General features: G+C 40.0%; 1 protein-coding gene across 2 annotated transcripts in view; it reads right to left on the bottom strand.

Moving 5' to 3' along the window:
• Positions 1-1406: 1406 nt before the first annotated feature.
• Positions 1407-24088, bottom strand: part of CPT1A (carnitine palmitoyltransferase 1A) — a 68230-nt gene continuing 45548 nt past the window's right edge. For both annotated transcript variants that reach the window (XM_090032348.1, XM_090032349.1), the window contains exons 11-19: positions 22984-23172; positions 22067-22172; positions 20321-20437; positions 18881-19045; positions 17147-17281; positions 13221-13373; positions 11743-11847; positions 6525-6617; positions 1407-4752 (exon numbers count right to left, since the gene is read on the bottom strand). In XM_090032348.1, the coding sequence (XP_089888474.1) occupies positions 4666-4752; positions 6525-6617; positions 11743-11847; positions 13221-13373; positions 17147-17281; positions 18881-19045; positions 20321-20437; positions 22067-22172; positions 22984-23172 (1150 nt within the window). In that variant the 3' untranslated portion in view covers positions 1407-4665. The remainder of the gene's footprint in view (positions 4753-6524; positions 6618-11742; positions 11848-13220; positions 13374-17146; positions 17282-18880; positions 19046-20320; positions 20438-22066; positions 22173-22983; positions 23173-24088) is intronic.

Below are 24088 nucleotides of genomic sequence, written 5' to 3'. Positions count from 1 at the left end.
TGTCAATACTCCTTGGCTCCTGCCCCTGCCATGCCACTCTGGACAGCAGGTAGCATGGGCACATACCGAGCACCACATGCTCAGTCAGGTGGGAGGGAAACTACAGCCGGGCAACTCCTGCCCCAGCATGCAGGGCTCCAGCTCTACATCCTGGCTGCCATCCACCCACTCCACCTGCCTGGCACTATGAGCAGCCACCTGGGGGTGGCCAAGTAGGTGGAAGGCAGCTCTTCCAGGAAGCTGCACACACTGCCCAGGGCCAAGGCAGTGCCACTGGCAAGTGCAGGACAGGCTGCCCCAGGCAGAAATGAGTAGGGCTCAGCCCCATGCAGAGCACTGTGGGCCAGATGAAGGGTGGGGTGGACCATACCTGCAACTTCACTGCACTGCCTGAGCAAGCTCTGTTGCACATGCTCCCTGCCCCCACCCCAGCCAGCTCCTGGGAACTAATGGGCAAGCAGCTGTCCTCTCCTCACACACATATGCACATCCACCCATCCATATCCTCCCCTCCCCACAATATACAAGAGTAAGACTCCATTTTGAGCTATTACTCAATCACCTCTATATACAGTATTCCAAAAAACATAAATCATTGGCAAAAAATATTTAAAAAATAAAATTAAAAGATGTTACAGTAGATGTTGATTTCTAACATATTTTTTTTTATGTTATTTGTTAAAATGGTATCTTCTGAAAGATTGTGTGCATGTGTGGTCCTCACCAGCTCCCACAAATTCATTAAGTAGCCCACCAGCTGAAATAACTAGGTTATAATAGGGGTGAGCAATTATTAGGGCAGTCTTACAGGGGATTATAGATATGAATCCTTAGGCAGAGGACAGAATTTAACTTTGTTCTCACACATTCTTGGACTCTGGTCAGCTCCCTGTTCAATCCTCTACGACGTTGGAGCCCATTCCAAGTCATTCAGCACTCCTCATGCATTGTGTAGAGAGCTTAACTTCTACAAACCAGTTGCCTAAATTTAATGCACCTGTCTTTTCTTTGTTCTGAGCATTAGAAGAACTTTTGTACATGAATGTGTCACAAACTGGCAAATGATTCAATTTATCTTGAGGGAAGAGTACCATTTAATTTGGTTTCCCTTATCATTTGGTTCATTATTGTTTGGTTCAAATTACGTACATAAGGTTTTATGTTCTGAAGGTCTCCTCCACTAGAAGTCATAAGAAGCACACTTGCCTTCCATCTTGAAGGTTTCTTATAACAACCTCAAACCTTTCATTCCAGAATTCCCCCCAAGGAGCTCATTATTTCTGATCAGCTGGATAAGTTTAGCAAGACCTTGACTCAGCCACCTGGGACTGAGCATGCTAAGTAGGGTACAAAATGCACCTGACCCATGCCAGCCAAAGCAACACAGGGACCTGCAGAACACTATGCACCAGCCAACAATTCAATCTTTATTGAGGAATTCCTTTACATTAAATTCCAGATTATACAATCAGAGCGCTATCTTCCAGAGATGGAGAATATGTAAGATCTCAAGTACAACTTTTAAGTTTGGTGTGTATTACAATAAAGGAAACGCTGGGAATGTCCTGAGCCATATCATGCTACAAAATATATGATATACAGACAGACTTTGACAGGGTTATATTGGCAATGTAAAACAATATCACAGAGACAAGTTGCTCCCATATTTCATCATCTAAATACCTGCTAATTTGCTATATTTCAGTAGATAAATCACTGTAAAAGAGGTAAATATTTTTCCATCACCAGTCTGAATCTGATGAGAATGCTGTCTGCTTATTAGGTTTTCAATAAATGCTCTAACTGGATGAACTAATGTACAATAAATGGGTTCCAGAACATAGGAATGGGGAATAAGATGTAGACAGGTATAAAAAGATGTGGTGGTTGTAGCAGTGGTAATTGCAAAAACCTTAGTTTTTATTTCTAAGTCACCGAAAAAAGGGAGAACACAAATATATAGATACAATTAAAGAAATCAGAGTCAGATGTAAATAACTGACAATGAAAAGGCAGTATTACACGTGGAGTAAATGAACACGATTTACTTATTTAAATAAGTAATGTTTATATAGGAAAACAAAATACAGTAAAAAGGATAGATTAGGTTGGTAAATTTGAAAATGTGTAGGGCTAAAGTTTAAGTACTTAAATTTATATTCTCTACAAAAAAATCTTAAAGCAGTTAAGGCTGAAAAAGCATTAGTAGTTAACCATAGTAAACATTAACATCCAAATACCTTTAAACCATTTCTAATCTCACACACAAAAATTTACCCTTAGAAAACTGGAGTTGAGGGAACCAGCCAATTCCTTACTGCCATGCAATAGTTTATTACTATCGTTCCATCCAAATTCTAATGCCCATTCAACATTAGTTTTTCTCCCGTCCTTCTCTCCTCTTATTTTACTGCTTTAGAACAGTGACTAAATGTATTAGTAACCAGTACATTTTTTCCTGAAATATATTTTAACTCAAGAGTGACTCTAATATTATATACAACCTACTGGAAAAATAATTAAAAATAGCAATTACTAGTCATATTCCTATGGCATTTAAGAAAACAGAAATGAGTGGTTTTATAGTATATACACAATATGGAGAATATGACAATTTAAATTAATTGCTTTATTAATGATAGCTTACATTCACTGTGTATTTCTAAGATTTACATCCAAAGAAGTATATTTTATTTACATGCAGTTAACATTCTAACATAAATGAAATGCAAGCAAGATCTGTTTAGAAATTAGGATCTGCTCCAAATAAAAATACATAACACTCTTTTATCACCCTTTTCAACATGTACAATAAAAACCAATTCTTCCTGTGCCAATCATGTACATTCTCTTAAAGAATGTAAAATTGCATTGATAACTGCACTAACTACAATTACATTTGAAACATTTAAAACCTGAGAGTCAACCTAAATGTGTTCTTAATAAAAAAAATTATACTACAAGCTAACATGTTTATGTTAATTTAACAGATTGGTCAGTGGTCAATATAAATAGTGCATGATCTCTGCAGCTATAAAAGGACAATTCACCATGAAATTGCTGCAGCTGTTTCATTAGATGCCACAGTTGCAGTAAGGCTCATGTCATAATCTTTTTGTCCTTGACCAAATAAAAAGTCTTTGGCCCATTTCTGTGGGGTTCTTGCATTACAATATTTACATAACTACTCAATTCTGACCCTCATCAAGGCCTCTTTTTTAAATGTAGGAGTTAAATTTGCATATCATTCAGGATGAAAATCTTTGAGAGAGAATGTAAAAACTAGAAGTATTACTCAGAAAATGCTCTCAGTCTTTTTAAGATTGAGAAACTATGCAAGTTCTCTCCCTCCTATTGCTTTCCTCAGGCAGGCTCTTTTTTAACTTGATCAATGACCTGCCCAGGCAGACTAACATTTTTCTTTTCTGGGACTATTATTTCTATCGTGTGAACTCCTAACCTTTTCCCCATGTAGATGAAGGGAATTATAGTGATGGTATAAGAGGAAACAAGCTGCAGTTTTCAACTTCAGTCAGTCTGCTGCTGTAGATTTTCCAGCAAGTTTACTTGTTACTAATGATTACAATCTGTGAAACCTAAGAGAAACTGTGCACAAAATGCAGCAGCTGTCTTAGGTGCTATTTGATAACCCACAGGAAAAATGGTGTTTTCTAAGAAATGTAGTAGTTCTGAAAAGAACTGAGTTCTGTTCTCACCATGGGCTGTTCTTTCATTGTACAAAAGAGGAGCTAATACTTTCATTGTATAAAAGAGCCAGATTGCCCTATATAGAAACATGCTCACTTTTACCGTACGTTGCATCAAAATAAATTATTTAAGAGCTTATGTCCAATCCTATTCACCTATTCTATCATAGAAACTTTATAGAAATAATGCAAACAACAACCTCACAGTGTAAGGGTTTTCCTGGATGTAGGGCCTTTGATTTGTAAGGCACTGGCTTAAACAAAAATGCAGGCCCTTTCATATGGCGGTACAATTAAAGCTGTGGCAAAACTACATGCTTATAAAACATGGAGAAAAAGTAGATGACACCTGCCATCTTAGATAATGCAAGCATTTTATCACCCACTGTAACACATAAGTATTTAAAAAAAAGCACAGATATTTTTTCAGCTAGAACATTACATTCAAGTTAAGTCAGGGTTACATTTATATTTAAAGGTAAATGAAAGTGAATGCCCCTTCTGGTCATTGATAGAAGCAACAGATACACTTTAATCAATATTCTGTTACCAGTACATATTAACTCTTTACTGCCATTTTGAGGTTAACTTAATACATTTTATCATTTCATTTATGGAATATAAGTAGACTCAGATTTTAAAGTAAAAATAATCAAATGTACACAAAACTTAGATAAGTCTAGAGTAGTTAGAGTACATATGCTTTCACATACTGTTGCCTTGCTGTATTCCTAGAAACACATAGAATATCAAAAGTCATGCTTCGTGGAAAGAAAACTCTTCTGAGCTGCAAAATGATGGGGCATTTGAATTACGCCCAAGATGAGGAATCCTTGTTCAGAGAACTGTGACTCAATTGCCCCTCATCTGTTGCTTAGCGTGTGCTTTGATTTCCATTCACTGATCAGAAGAGTTCTCACCCCAACAGCAAGAGACTGACTGCATTGATATAAGACGATCACTTGGTAGAGTTTTTACCAAAGCCAAATAAAGATGCAGTGTCAATCATTGCTTGTCTGATGTTCTCCCCAAAACGATGAGAATCCTAAAAAAATAAAAGAATATAGAAAAAGCTGTAATGCAAAATCATGTTGAATAGACATTTCTTTGACCATCTCCTTCCCTTCATTTTGTAATTAAGAAAATCTTGAAATGAAGTAAGCAGCAGAATGTGGAACAGAATAAAAACTTTAAAAATCAGTAGAAAAAGATTATCCTACTGCTGACAGAATAACCCTCCTCCATTATCCATTAACTCCCTGTACACAAAGCTGAGTTTAATTTCAAAGTGAAACACTATTCATGTTCATTATATGTTTAAATTTAAACATACCTCAAAAGCTGTCATGTAAAAAAGACAACTTTTTGATAACTGGTTTTCCAAGAACACAAAAATGTTGGAGAAAGATATAGAGGCCTTGGGATAAATGTTGAAGCATAAACACAGAAGGTATTCCTATGTCAAGACCTCATATTTCCTGGCATGAAGAATTATAAAAACTATACAGAATACTTAAATGATAAGGAACTAGCTGTTAACAATAAGCTCTGAACCCATTTTCCTTTTTTCCAAGTAAAAAAAAAAATCAATAATGAAAGGAGGGAGTTAAGATTAAATATAGGGTTATACAGGTAAAGAACTCAACACAGCATGTAGTAATAATAGTAGTAGTATCAATGAAGTCAAGGTCACTGATAAAATGTCTTCCTTCTTTGAATGGAACTTTGACTTCACTGTTGAGTCATGCAGTAGTAAAACAGGAATCCAAGGTATCCTAGATCCAATAAATGCAAGTAGTTTGAGTTATGCAAGGATGAAATCTTTTATTTTTTAATCTTTGTTGATGGATCAGTGATAGTAGCACAGGAAACATTAATCTCACAGGCAATTTAAAGTCAAACCAAAAATGTTAGAGGAAGACAACAACAGCTTTGCCACTTAGCCAAAATTCAGCAGGTTTACAGAAGCACAGAATTCTAATATTATAAAAACCTAAGTCTGTCTGTCTGTCTGTCCGTAACACTTTATTTGCACTCTGATTAGTTGATAGAAACAGCCAATCCAAGTGCTCCAAGCGTGGGGGGGGTTACGCTATGATTCCGGATCCGTGCTGAGGACTGGACAGAGGGTGGGGGAGCTGAGGCCAGTGCTGCAAGAGGCAGAACAATGGCAGGATGGGGCGTTAGGTGGTGGCACTCCATCCCAGCCCCCCTCATCATTCTTGACAGGCAATTGGCTAGCGTAACAATAAGAATAGAATAAAGCTTACATAGAGCAATCCCTAGAAGCTAATGGATATTTTAATACACCAAATCTGATTCTAATCAAGCAGCTGCCCCTGAGTGCTCCAAGACATACAGCATAGAGTTAAGTCATAAAATCACTATTTCTACAAACTATATGTTGTATTTCAGACTAGACAACTTAAAAAAAAAATTGGGAAGTTTACATTTGACTTTGTCTCCAGCTAGTGAAAAACCTGAACAAAGATGTTATTTATTAAGAACTGGGAAAGCATGGTCTGGTAGGTACTGGATGGATATGGGTCATCCTATGTGAGTGTAAGAACACTAAATACGTGACTAAAATAGCAGAGCGTGTTTTTTCACTTTGTGAGAAAGTCTAGATGAACTTGTACAGTGTAGTTTCTGTGATACAGAAAGAGATGCAAGCCAAGAAAAAAAAAATAGTGACAGGTACAGGTTTTATATCTTTAAAAACAGGACTCAAAAATAATATTACAAATGATTCCCAAAATGCAATTATTAGGTGATATTGAAAGAGTCGATATAATTCTAACTTTATATAGTACTTACCGTCTCAGGACAAGAGAATTTGCTGGACACATGGAAATTGATTAATTTTTCCCCCACAATAATGTAAGATACACCATAGCCATCATCAGCAACCTGTGAGAAAGGATTTAACAGGTTTCTTTGCCATATTTGAATATAATTGTGCAACTCATTTCTGTATTTTTAAAAAATAACTCAAGTTTTCTATAAAGTAAAAAAAAAAAATTAAATATAATCTTAACTATGAGTTAGATCAAAGAATTACTGAATTTTTGTGAAACAGCACTGTTCAACTATCCAAACTGCAAACAATCAACAGATTCTAAATATATCACCCAACCCTTTTACTACTTTAGCACTGATAAAAGAAAACGTATATAATTCCTGTGAACAACTTTCTAACTCTGTATGCTTCACAAGCACTCTCTAAGGTTTGGACTCCCAAATATGTATATAAAAGTTTGGCCCTTTATATAAAAATTAAGTGAAACAGTAAATTAGTTCCCTACATGTCTAATTCATGAATGCTATTTGTTTAATGTAAATGTTGAAATATATACTGCTCCCTGTTGATGAAAACTTGTTTTTAAACAACCCAGCCCAGTGATGGGGCTTGGACAGGATCTCCAGAAGGCTTTTCCTCCCAATTCTGGGATTATTCCTTTAACGTACATTGCTTAATTAATACACCTGCACAACTAGATCTAAGCAGTTCTTTGATTTGGCTTCAGAATTACCAGCATATGACCATCAAAATATCAAAATGCAACTCCAAAGAGAGCTTATGGCAGTGGTTCCCAACCTTGGAGTTGCAACAATAAAAAAACAGGATCACAAATCAGTGCTGGATTATGACATGCTGAGGCCCTAAACTATGTTCAGTTTAAGAGGCGCCATACAATAAAAATAATCCACAAAATCCATAAAAATGGATTTTCATGAAATTTTAAGATGAATTATTGTTATTTCTGCACAAATTTATAAATGCAACTCTAATATTATAAAAGCTTTAATCTGTCTGTCTGTCCATAATGGTTTACTCATGCTCTGATTGGCTGACAAACAGCCTATCAGAGTGCGAAGAAGTGTTCAGACAGGAGGTGGCACAGTGGAGCACTGCCATGATGGCTGGGATACAGGAGACAGAGCAGAGGGGGAGAGGCCAGCACAGCTGAACTTGCCCTTGCCCCAACCCATCCTGCTCCTTGGAAGCAGTGGCAAGGGAGTGGACAGAACTCCCTCCTTCTGCCCTGCACCCCGCCTCGCCCCTCCATCCTGCTCTGGAAGTTGGCAATGATGGAGGGGGGGGAGGGGTTAAGGCCACCAGAGCTGGCCTCACCCTCCTTTGCTCCTTAGAGGTGACGGTGGTGGTGGTGGCGCGGGGCCTGGATGCTGCTGGCACTGACCTCGGCCCGCCCCTCCCCCCTTCTGTTGTCACCACCTGCAGGGCTGATACAGGCTGCTGCGGTGGTCGTGGGGGGAGAAGCAGGTAGGCCATGGTGACAGCTGTGGGGGGAGGAAAGGACTTGGCCTGGGCCCAACGAAGGGGGGCAGGGGAGGGGGAAGGAGGAGCGAGTCCGAGCAGAGGGAGAAGCCGGTCCGCTTCAGCGGTGGAGAGGGAGCAGCAGGCCTCCTCCCCGCCTCAGGCCCAGGCCCACTCCTCTCCTCCTGTGTTGGCCCCAAGCCTGTTCCTCCTATCCACCCATCACCGCCATCAAGTTGGCCCGGGCCTCCTGCGCTCTCCTCCCCCCACCCCCCTGCCTCCATGGCCCGGCTTCTACCCACCCTTGGACCCCGTCCTCCCCCGCATTGGGTCCAGGCTCGCTTCTCCCCAGGAGTGGGCCTGGACCTCAAGCAGCAGGAAGGAAGGGGGGAGTGGGCTTGGATGGGGGAAGGGGGGAATGGGGCTCCGTCCCCACCTGCTTCCCCCTCCCATTATTCTTGGCAGGCAATTGACTAGTACGAATAACTGTGAAGCCATATATATATATTTTTTTGTCATATTACAATGAAAATGTTCATTTTTTTTTCTTATTTAGAGGCCTCTCATATTGTGAGGCCCTAAAGTGTAGCTTAAGTAGCTGAAGCCTAAATCCAGCACTGTCACAAATACAGTCACAGATTTTCTCTTTTAAAGGAGAAAGAAGTGGGAAACAGTGGGTTCCCCTTGCAGGCTGGCAAAATTCTTGCCTATAAGGGTCTGCGGGGAGCAGGAGGGCAATTAGGCAGAGGGCTCCTGCAGCTCCCTCCAGGTAAGCCTATGTGGGGTGGGGGGCAGATAGAGGCCCCTTGTGACAGAGGGAGCGAGGGGGGCAGGACTGGGGTGGGAGGTGTTGCCCAGCTAGGCTGCTGCCCACCTAGGCCGAGCCAGGACAGGACTGTAGACCCAGCTGGGGAAGCAGCATGGAGCCATGGGCAGCTTGTCTGGAGGGTGGTGAAGGGGCTGGCTTCCTGCTGCTGTGTGAACTCCTGGGGAGGGAGGCATAAGTCACGTGTCCCCCAGATTTGTGCATGGAGTGGCAGCAAATGTGGGCTGCCTGCTGCAGGCTCACAGCTCCCCATTCCCTAGGGCTTCTGCAGCTGAGCAGGGCAGGCAGACTTGCTGCCACTGCCAGGAGCCCCACACCAGCCATGCTGCCTTGGTAAGGCACCTCTTGCCTACCTGGCAGCAGCAGAGGACACAACTCTGCACCACCACCTCTGCTGCTGCCAAGTCAGCAGGGTTTGCCTCTCCATGGTGGTGCAGCTGGCGTGGGGCTCCCGGTAGCTGCATCAAGCTCCCTCACTCTCCTGTACTGGATCCAGGGGGGCCCTGAGGGCAAGGGCAGCAGGGCAGGGAGCCCCAAGTCCACAGTGGGCAGTCCACATGCTCCCCACACCATGGGTTTCGCTTTGGCTATGCCACCTGCGGGAGAGCCAGGCTCCATGCTCTGCTCCAGCCACAGCCTCCCATGGGTGGCAGGTGGGGCTTGTGAGGTGCTGGGGGACCAGTGAGGGCCATCTGGGGGGTAGCGAGTAAGGGGCCATGCTGAGGAAATAGGGTCATAAATGGGGTCATGCTAAAGAAAAGTTTGGGAAGCACTGCCTTATGGTATCCCTTTGGACGGTCCTGCTGTCCACTTTGTTATACTTTCATATTGCCTGCACATATAAAGCTTTCTTCAATTGTTACTAAGCAGTTTGATTCTCTTCATGCTCTGCAGAATATTGAAATGGTGAGAAGGCGTGATACAAAGCCAGGAAATAAAGAGTCCTTGTGCTACCTATAACAATGGGAGTGTTCTGTTTTTAGAGGGGTACATGTGATATTACAACAGGAAGGAAAGGGAACATATCTGAAGTGAAGAAAATTTTAAAAGAAAAAGGAAGATAGAATAAAACAAAGCAGACAATAAAACATGGGTAAAAGCAAAAGTGAAGGCAAGAGACTGAAATATCCATGATAAAGAAATTTCTGTATTGACTTGCATGATTTTTTCAAATACTAATTACTGGCTACATAATTTGGATACAATGGGTGCATCTACACAGGTGCTCTACTGCAGAGTTGACTAATTAGCTCCACAGTAAAGTGTCACTGTCTGAACGTGTGCAAGTGTTAGGGCACAGTTAACTAACTCCGCTGTAGGACAGTACTATCTTACAGTGGAGTACTTTACTATGCTGAAATGCATGTGTAGACAGTGACTGGGGGTGAAAACTGCACTCAGCCCAGCCAGCTGGGAGCCTGCTCTGCCTCAGCTCAAATTGCTGCTGTCTCAGGTATACGTGTAGATGCTGCACCTAGGAGCAGTTCACTCTAGCTTAAAGTGCTCTGGAGCTTATCGTGTCACATTAATTGCACATGTAAATGTACCCTGTGGTTCATAAACTATTTCCCAAATCACATTACCCCACAACCAAGATGCTAGAGATGGAAACACTTTGTGAGCACGTTGGTGGGTAAGTAAACATCACATTTAGGGGGAAAAAAATGTAGGTTACCCATTTCTAGTCAGAAGCATACTATTACACCACCACAGCAGCAGCATTTCCTTAATTTTACTGGCATTTCAATTTAAACTTATTCCAAGCCACTGAAAAAAACTAAAAGTTATACCAAGAATGCAAATCAAAACTATTTTGAAGCTTGTTAGATAACCAAGTAGAATTGTGCCACAGAAACATTTAGTGTGTCATCCCCATCTTTGACTGAAGGGTCTGGCAAAAGCAAACAAACAAAAAAACCTTATAGTAGGGCTTTGCAAAGCTTTGGGTGCTGTTTCAATTCAGAGGAGATTCGGGCCAATTCGCCAGCCGAATCTCCAAATCCAAATTGAACCAGGGGACCAATAAAAAGGTCTGAATCTATTCAAAGCTCTCCGAATAGATTCGGAAAAGATTTGGAGAGCTTCAGTGATTCAGGCGGTCCCCACCCACTGCAGCAGGGAGCTGGAGCTGGACTTGGAGCTGGTAAGTAGGGGACGGGGGGGTCCACAGGGCAGAGAGAGGAATCGTGGAGCTCGTGCAGAGCTCCCCATGCAGCGTGGGGCAGCGGGGATCATTCCCTGCCCGGCAGCACGTGGTAAGTCAGGGCTTTTTTTTTCCAAAGTGCCGGGAGCTGGGGTGGGCAGGGCAGCCATTGCCAGGGCTGGGAGAGCAGGTGAGGGATGGGCCTGTGTGATTCGAAGATTTGGCCGATTCAGCGAGAGCTGAATCTCCAAGTCAGATTTGGCATACTGATTCAAATCACTGAATCGAATCGCGGTCCCCTGAATCAGCCAAATCTGAATCTGAAGCGAATACTAGCCACTTCGCACAGGCCTACCTTATAGCTATAGGGAGCTTGAGCCTTCATCTAAATCCATTCTACGTCCTCTCTGCTTGTTTAGCAAAGAGTGGAAAATGTGTCACAACATACACAAATCCTGTAAGTAAGTAAGAGATGAAGTGAGCCACAGGTCTCACTGGCATGGTTAATGCTTGCTAACTGGTGAACATATTCTGTCTTAGGACCTACTCATTCTCCTAGTGAGGTAAGAAAAAACAAAACCAAGACAGACTCCCTCAAACAGATTTCAATGTATATTAGGAAAACATGAATATGCCTGCTTTCAGAATCCTCCAAGAACCTTCATGGATTATGGAGCTGAGACTTTTAAGATAAAGTATTCAAATTAAGCCCTCATTTAAGACGTTAAAAAACACTCCCCCCCCCCACCCCAAAAAAAGAAAAAAAAAGAAACACTTCGAAACGTACAGGTCCAAAGCCTCCACCACTGCACACGCATTCAGGGTTCTTCTCCAGATCTATGTGCTGGTGCGGTGTTTGACTTGTTGACAATCTCCAAGGCTCTGATAAAACCTTTAAAAGACATGAAGGATATATGATTGAACATGTATGTCTGGGCATCTTGAGTGATATATGTAACTGCTGCAAGTAACACAATTTACAAGACACTACTCAGTAAAGCAATACATCATTTCCAATTAAATGAACAGATTAAAAGTAAATGGCTTATATATCAGGAAAAGCAATTAAAAATAGCAACATTTGAGTACTTGACAGTAAGCCCATATATTAAAACAAACAAACAAACAAAAAAAACCCAAATCTGTTTTATAGTATGCTTGGAGGACACTTATTGAAATAAGGACAGGGACTAGATCCAAAGCCCACTCAACTAAACAGAATGGTTCCTACTAACTAATGGGTTTTGGATCAGGCCCGTGATTTCCTACAAGATACTAAAAAGTAATGCGTTCTTACAGCAATGTCAGGGCTCTGTGTATCCAGTGATTCTCAATCAGGGTGACATGAGATCCTTTTATAAGTACTGTGAAACACTAGCAGTGCTAGATGTGCAAACACCTACACATGATTCACAAGATAAACCCAGAGATTTCAGACAGGAATCATTCATACTGTACCAAAACATTTTGACTTGTAGTCTGAGTTTTTTGCAACAGACAAATTGCTCTATTTTCTGTAGCAAAGTGAGTGAAATTATTTTTTGAAACTCAGAAAAGTTATGGAGGGGTACCTTGCATCTAAAAAGGTTGAGAATCACTGATCTCTCTAATTACAGCACATCAGTCTAAGAAAAGATTAAAGAAAACTGCAAAAAAAGTTGTTTTCTTTATCATCTCATTTTGGATGACATGACCTCAATGAACCTGATGTTGAATACTCACAAGAGTTACTTTAATTTTGAAGAAGGCAGAAAAATATTTTAAATCACCTAAGATATTTAAAATCAAGTTCAATGCTAAATCATTTTTGAAAGTCTAGAATTTACACATATAAACTACCATATCAGACTGGCTAGTTTCATTCAGCAATACAATAAACGTACCTTTGGCCACTGGGATAAATCAAAAACGTTAACAGAAAAATGTTATAACTGCATATACATGCAGACCCATATGTGTAAGAGAGTGATACAACCCTTTATCTTACACGAGTAACATGCCATCTCTCTTTTGAATCGCCACTAAGATCTACTCCGTTACAAAAATGTTTTATGCAAGATTACCCAGTAAATGTAGCTAGTTGCTAAAAGCAGACAAAAACCTAAATACACACCATTGTCAGATGACAATCCAGTACAAAGCTTCACCTTTTTCCTTAGGACAATTACAGAATTCTAAACAACATACACAGCTTATACCAGAAAAACTTGATTACTGATAACTGATCTTTTGCTTAGTTGATAATTATGACTAAAAGTTACTTACTTCCTTAAGGAAAGGAGAATCAACACCAAGATATTTGGACACAATGTAAAGGCAGAAGAGATGGCGATCAACACCAGCACCCGTCATGGCAAAGCGATACAAATGCTGATGTTTAGCAGCAGCAATCCTAAGTAGCTTACACTTGTTCTCAGTCTAAAAAAAAAAGAGTTAAAGGAAAATACAGTGCTAGTAACCTGAACTGAAAAAACCCCCAAATTATAGCAATGGCTCTCACATTGCAGCATTAAGTCAAGTGAAACACAAAGCAAGCAGAGATCAAGTATGAGGAGAAACTGACAGCAGCATAGGAGTAAGTGAAGTGGCAGAACTGGCTGCTCAAACTTTTCAAATTAACTTGATTAATTTTCAGGATTCAACATTTATGTCAACAGTTTCCTGCAGTAAATCAATTATAATGAAGATAAATTTAGTTCTAAAGTATGTGATAACTCACAGAACCTGTTAAAGACAAAATGATTATAAACAGCCACATTCGTAATGGCAGTATGACCCTCAGAGCTGTTTAAGAATGTAAGAACTGCCATTTACTGTGGCACCCGTGTCACACAATGGTGGAGTGTTGGATGCTGGAAGTGGGAGTCAACTGGGTATGATCAGGGTTCTCTCACCATTTCTTCCCCACTTGCAGTCCCCAGCATTTAAGATCCATTTAGAGCAAAGGTGTTCAATCCACCTGGCTCCATGGGTCAGTCTGTAGGATCCAGAGTTGCACCATTTGGCCCCGCAAGGCCAAATTGAAGGTGGCAGTATTTATTGCTGCAGGTCCTAGAGCTGTGGCAGCCAACACTCCCTTCCACCCCAAATTTCCAGTTCTTCAAGCCAGGTAGTGGCTTTGTGTTTTGGATCCAGCCTGCAGGGCTGCCCATGGGTCCTGAAATTTGGCAGCAGGACAAGTGGTGGCAGCATTAATTAACTGCCACATCACTAAATTGCTGGACCAATACAGAGTCATACAGGCTGGATGACAGCTCTGGGGGCAGGATGGGCCTGTGGGTTGCACCTTGGCCACCCCTGATCTAGAGATAGATATTTTCAGCAGCTGAAAATAGATTTGATGCTTTGAGAAAGGAAACTGACCCCACTTTTGATTCTAGGAGGAAGAAATTGGCTTCTGTATTGGGTCTCATAAACATGTAGCTTCCTGAAGGATTAACTTTTTGAACTTATCTGTCCTGTTTTGCTTAGACAGCTACAAAAAGCAAATATCATCTAACTGTTGAAAAAGCTGGAAACTTAACAGCCATTTCAGGAAGACAGATTGATAGGTGGTCTAATATTAATATAAATATCAATAGATATTTGTTAGTACATGTCAACACTCATTTTCTAGACAGCCAAATATTTTCTGGCACAGATTATTTCATACCACAGAATGGCACTTTGGAAGTATAATAACCTGTCACTTCTTAATCTCTCTCAAAACACACCATAGTATATCATCTATATGGAGCCTGCTAAACAGCATTTTGTTTGGCAAAAAAGTGACCTATAGCATTAGTCATTTGAACTACTGTTGACATCTAAGAGTACAAATCTTTAGGGGGAAAGGGAAGATGGCTAGGAAGTGCCCTAAGGGAATAGAGTTGGAGGAGCAGGGAAAGAGGAAAGTAATGAAAATTGAGGAACAAGGAAGACTAAGTCAGAGGTAGGAACAGAAGAAACAAAACATGAAAAAAAGCCATTATTCTCAATGATAATATGAGCAGAAATGCCTACAGAGAAGTCCAACTTGGGCTTGGAAAAAAAACTTTAAATCAAGAGGGTCAAGTCATCTGTTCTACAGTAAGAAACTGCTTTGGCCGGAACCTTTACCTTGAAAAGAGAGGGCCAAACAGATGAAGCATTTTCTCAGGATTTTCTGAATTGAACCCTGTTCCAAATTTTCAAACTTGAATGCTCAAGAAGTGTTCATGTGTTGGGACACAACCATGACTTCAGCAGAGCATTCTAAAACTTCACATAGTGAAAAGTACTTTTCATAATACATGCATAATAACAATTACAGGGCCAGATATTCAAAATGGCCAAGCATTCCAACTCCAATTGAAGTCAATAGTGACTGTTTTTTTCAATACATCTGAAGAAGGAAAAACTAAGCCTGTATTTTCCTATCAGAATACAGGGACTAGTCATCTTGCAAAATAGGACACTAACATGGCACTGTCCATCTAAGAACCTTTAGAGGCCAGAGGGCAGTTTCTATCGTTCTTCACGAATTCAGACAAGATTGACATTTCAACTATACATCTTGTTTAAAACCAGGGAGCATTATAACATCAAAAGCCATTATTAAACAGGAAGAAAACTGGATTAATCCATAAACGCAGTGCCACAAAGGAGACTGATTTAGATAATGTCTAATTTCCAGGAGTAAAATCAGAAGTGATAATTTTAATTAACCTATATTTAAATAATTCAGTCTGAAAATAAGGTGTCTTCAGTTTGACTTTTCAGAATTTTAGAATGTGTCAGGAAATGGACAATTTGTAGTTAAAAAAAACAACAACACATGTTTTCTGTCTTCTCAATACAGTATATTCACAAAACTCTGAAGGCACTCCACTGCTGTTTAATAAAACTTTATCTTACTGACTCTGGAATGGTAGAATAATTTGCTTTGTTTACTCAGTTAATCACAATAGAGAAAATGTTATTCTTGTACATGTCTTTTTTTAAATATTTAGGATCTCTCTTACACTTACATATGAAAGGGCTGTTAAAATTAAAAATAAAACCCCTCCCTAAAAACAAGTGCCACCATTTTGCTCACACAACACTATCTAGCTCATAATTCTCTTACTCATTTTCATACTGAGGTTGTAATTATTAATGTAGCACAAATGCTGAGTGGCAAGGAATGTTTTAGACCACATACTTTGTACTTCTAAGGTATATGAACAACTCTGAATCTTTATGGCTTTATTGTCCTGCTTCATGTTCCTTAGGAGGCAGTGAATAAATAGCTGCAACTAGCTACAGTTGATAAAATTGTTAGCTAAACTCCAATTCCTTATTTTGCAGGATAGCTGTTACAGTACAACAGAGTAAGAGGATTAACATGGCATTTGATACTAAATGAGAAATTCTTGGTAAATAAGACCCAGGACAAAGCTAGGCCATAAAATACTGATGTATTTAGAGAAAAGGAAGCTCTACAAACAGTTCTTTTTAAAGAACCAGCAGCAGTTCATACCCAGGACCACTGCTTTTAATATTACCCCTTAATGGAGATGAACAGCAGCTGTGTAATTCATGGTACAAGCCAGAAGAAATGCACAGTGGTTTAATAGTCTATGTCCATTTTATTGACTTCACCATGGGATGTCCACCAGAAATGTTTGTGTACCCTTGCAAGCGTTCATGACATTCATCAGTCATGCTGAACTATTTACTCTGATACATGCAAGCATCTTAAAGAAAAAACACATAGTGGAACAGTACCTCACAATAATATTTATATGCTCCATTTTTCGAACATTCCTGCATAAAAATGCTGCAAAATTTATGCTAGTGAAAATACTACATTAAGAAAAAAAAATCACTTTGGCTTTTACTTACTGAAGTTCTCTTATACACTACAATTCTGTTGTAATGACCACTATCATTATGCTAAACTGTATTTCTCATGACGGAAAGAAAGATACAGTAATACTTAAAAGTATAAAACCTATTCTCAGTTTTAATAAAAGATGTCACATTTACCTAAAAAACCTTGTCTGCCTAAAACCTATTCTGTACTTTATTCTTATGGCTAAAAGCATTTCTGGGTTGAGCGAGTCTAATAAACGCATGCATATGTGCACACATAAGCATCAAGTGTGCTGCCACAGGAAGGCATACTTTATTACCAGATGTGTGTCTCACAGAACTGATGAGTTCATAATGGATTGTTGCAACAAACTTACACTTTCAGCTGGATCTTCCATGGCTCGAACAAAATTGCATGATTCAGTAGTACACGAGCGAACTGTCTCTGTCCTGCCCTCTCTGAACAGGCGTGTCATAGAAGCTTCATAAGTTAAGCAGAATTTTCCCATGTCCTTGAAATGGCAAAAAAAACACCCCAAAACCCAAAAGATTAAGAGGCCTACTTACGTTTTACCGTCAGTTATAAAACAACACATTAATGTGATAATGGAGAACAGAGTTAAGAATAGTCATTCCTCAATTTAGCTAACCATAGTAAAACATTTAGTACTTTTTCAACCTTTAGGGTATTATGTTATTTCCTCAAGTTTCCAAAGCTTTTGATGTCATCTCAAAAGCATTCAACAAAAAAACCTAACAAGGATTCCTACCACCACACAATTTTTCCTTTCACAGTCCTCTCATAGTTTGTTTAAAACAGTTTAGGCATGATCTGAAGCCCATGAAGTAGGTCAATAGAAAAGCTCCCAGATACTACTTGAATACATTTTACTTCCCTTACACAGCTTTTAAAAATTACCAAATGGTTACCCACCACCTCTTAACTACCACTGATTATATAAATTAAATACAAGTCAGGACAGGATATGCAAAAAAACCAGTTCCTAAAGCTATCGGCCATTATCTTTGAAAACTCACTGAGGTGACGTGAGGTTAGGCCAGGTCTTGGGTAACTGGGAAAGGACAAATATAGTGATCTTTAAAAACAGGAAGGAGGTGGATCCACAGGTAATTATGGACAGGTCACTGAGAGTCTGATGCCCAGAAAGATTTTGGAGTAGGGTAGGTTGTCAAGGAATGAATTTCTAAGCATCTAGATAATAGACATTTAAATTAAGAGCAAGTCACCACTAACCAACCCCGACTTCCTTCAGTGACAAGGTGATTGGCTTTGTGGATAGGGGCAGAACAGTGGATGTGATATACATTTACTTGAAGCAAGGCTTTTCAATCCCACAACATCTCATTAGTAAGGTAAGGAAATATAGTTTAGGTGAAACTACCATACGATGGATACATAAGCAGTTAGAATGATAATTGTGCTCAAAATGTAATCATTAATGTCTCAATATCTATTTGGGCGGAGGTATCAAGTACAGTTCCCAAGAGGTGTGTCCTGGGTCTGATATTGTTTTATATTTCTGAGTGATTTGGGGGGAACCATCGACAAATATGCAGATGGCAAGCAGCATAATTAAAATGGAGCAGGACAAGTATCTTAAAAAAGCAGCAGCAAACAAGAGAAATAATAGGAAACTGTCCCACTCTAAAAATGTATACTATGGGCAGGACAAAACAAAGAGCTAAAATAGTCTAAGTATCTTTCTATGAATATTGTTGGAGTACCCAAACTTACTCAATTAAAAAAATAACCTTAAAAAATGAACTGTACAATCGTGATCGGAAATATTGATGTAAATAATCAAATCTTGTTCCTCTGAGTACAAGTTATCTCTAGATACGTCACTAATTAAACTAAAGGAGCCTTATGTTTGTGCCAGAAAACTGATCTTTGGAACCATGAATTCCCAGCAAGTAACAGTTAGAGCCTGCTTTATCTCCCACTGAAGTCAATGGGAGTGTCTCTGTTTTCTCTAAGCATAAGCTGGATCAGTGCCTACCTATTTAAGACATTTGTAAATCACAAGTGCAGTCTTATTATACATATTTTTATGCAGTTCTGTCAGAAGCTAGATCCTGTTGGTTCTTACCCGATAGTGAGCCAGTTGTAGGGAAAGTTGTACAAAGGCATCAGGGCTTATTTTGACTTTTTTGATTAAACCTTTTCCAAAAGTGTCAAAGGGAAAAGAATGAAAATCCACATCCTCTGCAAGAGCACTTGCAGTACTCAGAGACTTCTCAATCACTTCTTGGCACTAACAACAACATGTTTTTAAACATGATTAGAAAACAACACAATTATACATCAATAACACATCTCCACTACTGCACATGAACACATAAGCATAGTTATGAATGCTTTCTTTCTGAACGTGCTTATCTGAAAAAACAAAGTGTAATCAATCTGTCCAAAAAGCCACTTAAGCCCCTATGATCTTAAAATGAAAGAAAGTCAATGTAATTTTGAAATACAGCAAAACTGTTTTGATTTTCATATTTGGAAACATTTTTCATATCATTTGAGTTGAATATAGTTATACAAAAATTGTAGTCTATCTGTAGTTTCAAATCTGCTGCATGTGCTAACTGTATTTTCTTGAAAACCGCATGCCCCTTAAGACATGCACTTTATTTTGGAAGACAGCATAGAAAAAAAAATCCAGTTATGGCCTACAGCTGGCTTTTTCATGAAGACACTATGCTACAAGATGGCTGCCAGCTTCTCTCTCCCTGCAAATAAGAAAGGAGACACAGTCTAGTGTTAACCCTTTCACAGCTACTCAAATTGGCAAGTTTTATCCCATAACAAGGGTACTGGGGATATGAAATGCTGAGGTGGCACCCAATACTGCTTCTCCATGCCCCATGTAATGGATAGGACAGAAAAGAAGGAAACCATGCTCTATTCTAGTTGTCACTGCCACTAGACTCATACTTTCAAACACTGTTTTCTGAATTAGCGAATAATAAGACAAGAGTACAACTGCATTACAAATTGTACTTTAAAACCCATGGCATCAAAATAATCTGGCCCCAGAGATGGGACACAGAGCCTGGGGCTGTGTCATCACCAGGCCCACGAGGCCAGATATCTGGCAGCAGTGGCATAACTGCCATAGCTCCTAGAGCTGCAGAAACTACTGCTCATTTTACTGCCAGATTTCTAGCCCTCCAGGTAGCCCTGCAACCCAGATAACATGGCATCATACTCTGGATTCATCCCCTCACAACATTTTGAGTTCCTGCAGGCTAAGTGGCTGCAGTGTTAATTTCTGCGGCACGGGAAGCCAAATTAATTAATGCTGTCACTGCTCACTCAGTCACCAAATTTCCAGCTTCATGGATGATTCTGTGGGTTGGGTTTGGAACACAGAGTCATGCCATCCAGCCCATGGGGCCAGAAATCTGGCAGGGGAATGAGTGCAGCTGCAGCAATTAAGGTATCTTCTCTGTAAGGCAACCACTGATAGAGAAGTAAAATGAATCCTCAAGAAAAGAAGTTTCTTCCCAGTTGTTTGGTCTGTACTCACTTCTTCAGGGATTTCCCACTGTAGCCTGGTAGGAAAAGGAATACTTTGATGCGTGTCTCCTCTGCAATGTCCATCCTCTGAATAACGCAGTAGGAGGTAGTCATCTGCCATAGTAGTCTGGAAAGAACAAAATATATGTAACTACAGGAATGTCATACAGTCATGGAGTTCAAATGCATTTCACATTTTGATTTTAGGCTAATCCATTTCCAGTATGCTGAAGTATTAATTATTAGATTAAAATGGCAAAATTTTATCTTTGGGATTCTGTCCTAAAATATTTTTGGAATTCCAGTTACCACCTGGTTCTTTGTTTGTGAGAACTGTTGCCATAAGATACACACATATACTTAAGGACTTAAGAGCCCTAATACGGGAAAGGTGTGTGCACACATGCAATGGAGTGGCATTTAAAGAAAATAAAAAAATCATCCATATAAATCTGCTTCCTTCCATTCACTGAAAGTATATATAACAAACAATTTAAAGAAAGCATCAATATAGGCTCATAACGTTTTTCTTAGGTTATCCTGTTATCAGTAACATCTCTTACTTGACTTGTTTAGAGGTACGGGGGAGGGGGAGGGCATCACAAATTCTCTGATTGAAAAAACTCAGATTTTGGGGGGTTTGATTAAAATGAAACATCACTGTATGTATGTATGTATGTATGTATGTATGTATGTATGTATCAGCTGAACACAGTGTTTGGTGGATATATTTACAATTTTAAAGCAATTTAGAAGCCTACCAGTGCCTCAATCACTATGATAAAATAAATTATAAATGCCTATTAATATTGACATTTGATTTTGGGTTTTTTGTAATAGAAAACCAGAGCTCCTCCTGCCCCCTTCCCTCACTAGGACACAGGTCCAACTGTGGCAGTCCCTCCTCCACTGCTTTGTGGTGCTGAGCAGCCCTGATATGCTGGTGCCCTGCCCATGCCATTGCCCCTCACGCTCCCAACCCACATGCCCCTGGCCCTGCCAGCACCCCTCACTCCCCACCCACAGACCTCTAGGCCCTGCCGGTGCCCCTCACTCCCTACCCACAGCCCCCACCCCATGCAGCCCTGCCAGAGGCGGCTCCCAGCTTCTAGCACTATGGGGCCAGGGACCCAGGCCCACAGCCAGCCCTCTGCTCCCCAACAGCAGTGCCTGAGCCCCAGCTGCCACCTGTGGAAAGCAGCGGCTGCTGTGGTGGAGCAGGGAAGCTTGATGCCACCACTGCAAGCCCCACACCACTATGGCAAGGTGTCCCTTGCCCGCCCGGCAGCAGAAGGAGGTATAGCTCATAGCCTCATCCCATTCCCCACCTGGACTCTGCAGTTGCACATTCTGGCCTCAAGCCCTACATACCACCTGGGCTGGGCAGCAGCCCCAGCCCCAGCCCTGCCCAACTCCCTCTTTCCCTCACTATGGGGGCCATCAATCCCCACCCCTCCACCAAACTTACCTGGAGGGGGCTGCTTTTAAAACCTGGGCTTTTCTCCTTATAAAGGAGAAAATCTGGATTTTACCGCATTTTTCCATGGTGAACAGAAAACCCAGATCCCTGCTTATCAATTTCCCAAGAAAGCTTCAGTGCTTCTCGCGTGAAATTACTACTATGAACTCATACCAATTTCAGACATAGCAATTTCTATCTTTGAATACTCTTTAACTATATAGATCACAGAACAGAAGTGACCATGCAGATATAATTCCTTCAGCAAGATCACTGGAAGTTACAAAAAACACTCACCTCCCACAGGTGCCCAATAATAGGAGCATCTGCCCAAGAGTGCTCTGTATTCAGGCCCATTTTGCCATTTTTGAACACAACCAACGTGAATGTTTTGTCAAACCATCTAAGAAGAAAGGGGAATTGAGAAATGCATTTATTAAAAAGAAAACCAAAAACCCAAAACATCCAGAAAAGCCTGTGACTCAGGTAAAACTGACAAACTTCTCAGACACATCATTGCACAAACTTTCAGATACTTAATTGGACAGAGGGGTAGGGAAGAGTTAGGAACAGGCTGCAGAAAACCCCAGGCTATAAATTTACAAGGCCAAATGTCCCAATTGTTTATACGGGTGCAACTCAACCTAATGGAATGGAGTTGAACAATTTAAGCTTTCTGCGAGTCCCTATGAAGCAATTCTGGCAATGTTTCATATTTGCTATGCATTACTGTTCCTATTTGGCAAATAAAGGTAAATCACAATTAATAGGGAGCACATAGATACCTTACTTTAAATTAAAAAATGCAGAGGTTGAAAATGTGTACATTTTCAAATAGGATTTTTTTTTTTGCTAAAAGGAAATCTATTTGAAGAGTGAAAGGGAGGTAAATATTACAAAGGACATGAATACTTTGACTATTTTACTGAAACACAAAAATTTCAACAACTGAGCCACAAATAGCTCTGAATGAGAAGGTGCCAGATACCCACACACATATGACACTAATGAAACATGAAAAGTGACTTGTTTCATTAGAATGCACGTTATCTATCCCACACTAAATATTGCAAAAATGGAGTTGTGTGCCAGCTCACCAAAGACCACTAAAGTACACAAAAGCAATACATTGTATCATTTTATACATGAAGCAAATTTTCTTTGGTAAAGTACAACTCAGCTATAGTCTTTCTCTCATTTAGTCAATACTGTACCGGTCATAACATTTGCCATGCAGCAGTGACTTTGCATATGTGTCCATTGATGTCACTGGATCCTCTTCCCTGTATCCTTGCTCACTTTCATCCAAAGTTACAAAGAAAGCTGCTTTTTCAACTGCATCCAAGGAATGCTTGTTCTTTCCCCGTCCAAAATAGGCCTGACGAGCTTTAGCCCATGGTATTCTGCAGCAGGAAGTAAAGTTTAGTTATATTATGCAAGCTGCTTAGTTTTCTAGAAATATTAAGATGCTAGTGTGTTCTGAAAGGCAATCTACATTTTTAAGAAATTTGAACTTCCTTTGGCTTTCCTTCTGTGTCTCATGCATTTTTTCTATTAGAGAAAGTATGTGATGCCACTACAGATACTTTTGCATCAGATTTTTGTAAAACTTTACAGAATTATGAGCCTCAGAAACCAACTGAAATAGTACACAGTTATTACACAGGTATATTATATATGTTGTATATTGGAGATACCTCCCCAATTTACAGCCTAAAAGTGCAAATGTATTGCTGCAAGCCAGAGAATAGAATTTTTACCAAATGGAAATACATTATGGAACCAATGCATATCTACTCACATATTCTGGTGATGGGCACCAACATAAGAATTTGGAGATGCATATAATCAGTGCAAAAATAGACTAATGGAATGATTATATCTGAGAATTTCTCTGAGAGTTGAAACAAATATTTGAATACTTCAAGTTTGAGTCCAACAACTGTAACTCAGTCTTTGGGTACGCAGAATGCTGCATTTTTTAAGTTAGATTTTAATAGGAACAAATCCATATACAAGTACTGTAAAAAGGACTATACGTTGACAAAAGAAAGTTTATGTATTGTAATTTCTACTAACTTGTACAATCAAACTTTCATTACATTATTTCAAAAGCACTCCTTAATGGAAAAATTAGATAAAATTCTGCTTTCTACATTACATAAGCATAAATCAGGAGCAACACTACTGAAGTCATAGTGGTATTTTGGAGTTACATTAGTATAACAAGGCAGAATCCAAACAAATGTCTTAGCCTTAAAATTTGGTTGAAGACCCTAAAGCAGTTTCACATAAATGTGCACAAGTAACTGTATATGC

Source organism: Crocodylus siamensis, chromosome 2, assembly GCF_052110815.1.
Source record: "Crocodylus siamensis isolate JL-2025a chromosome 2, ASM5211081v1, whole genome shotgun sequence".
NCBI classification, from domain to species: Eukaryota; Metazoa; Chordata; order Crocodylia; family Crocodylidae; genus Crocodylus; species Crocodylus siamensis.
Note: the sequence above shows the minus strand (reverse complement) of the source record. Positions and strands in the feature narration are given on the sequence as shown.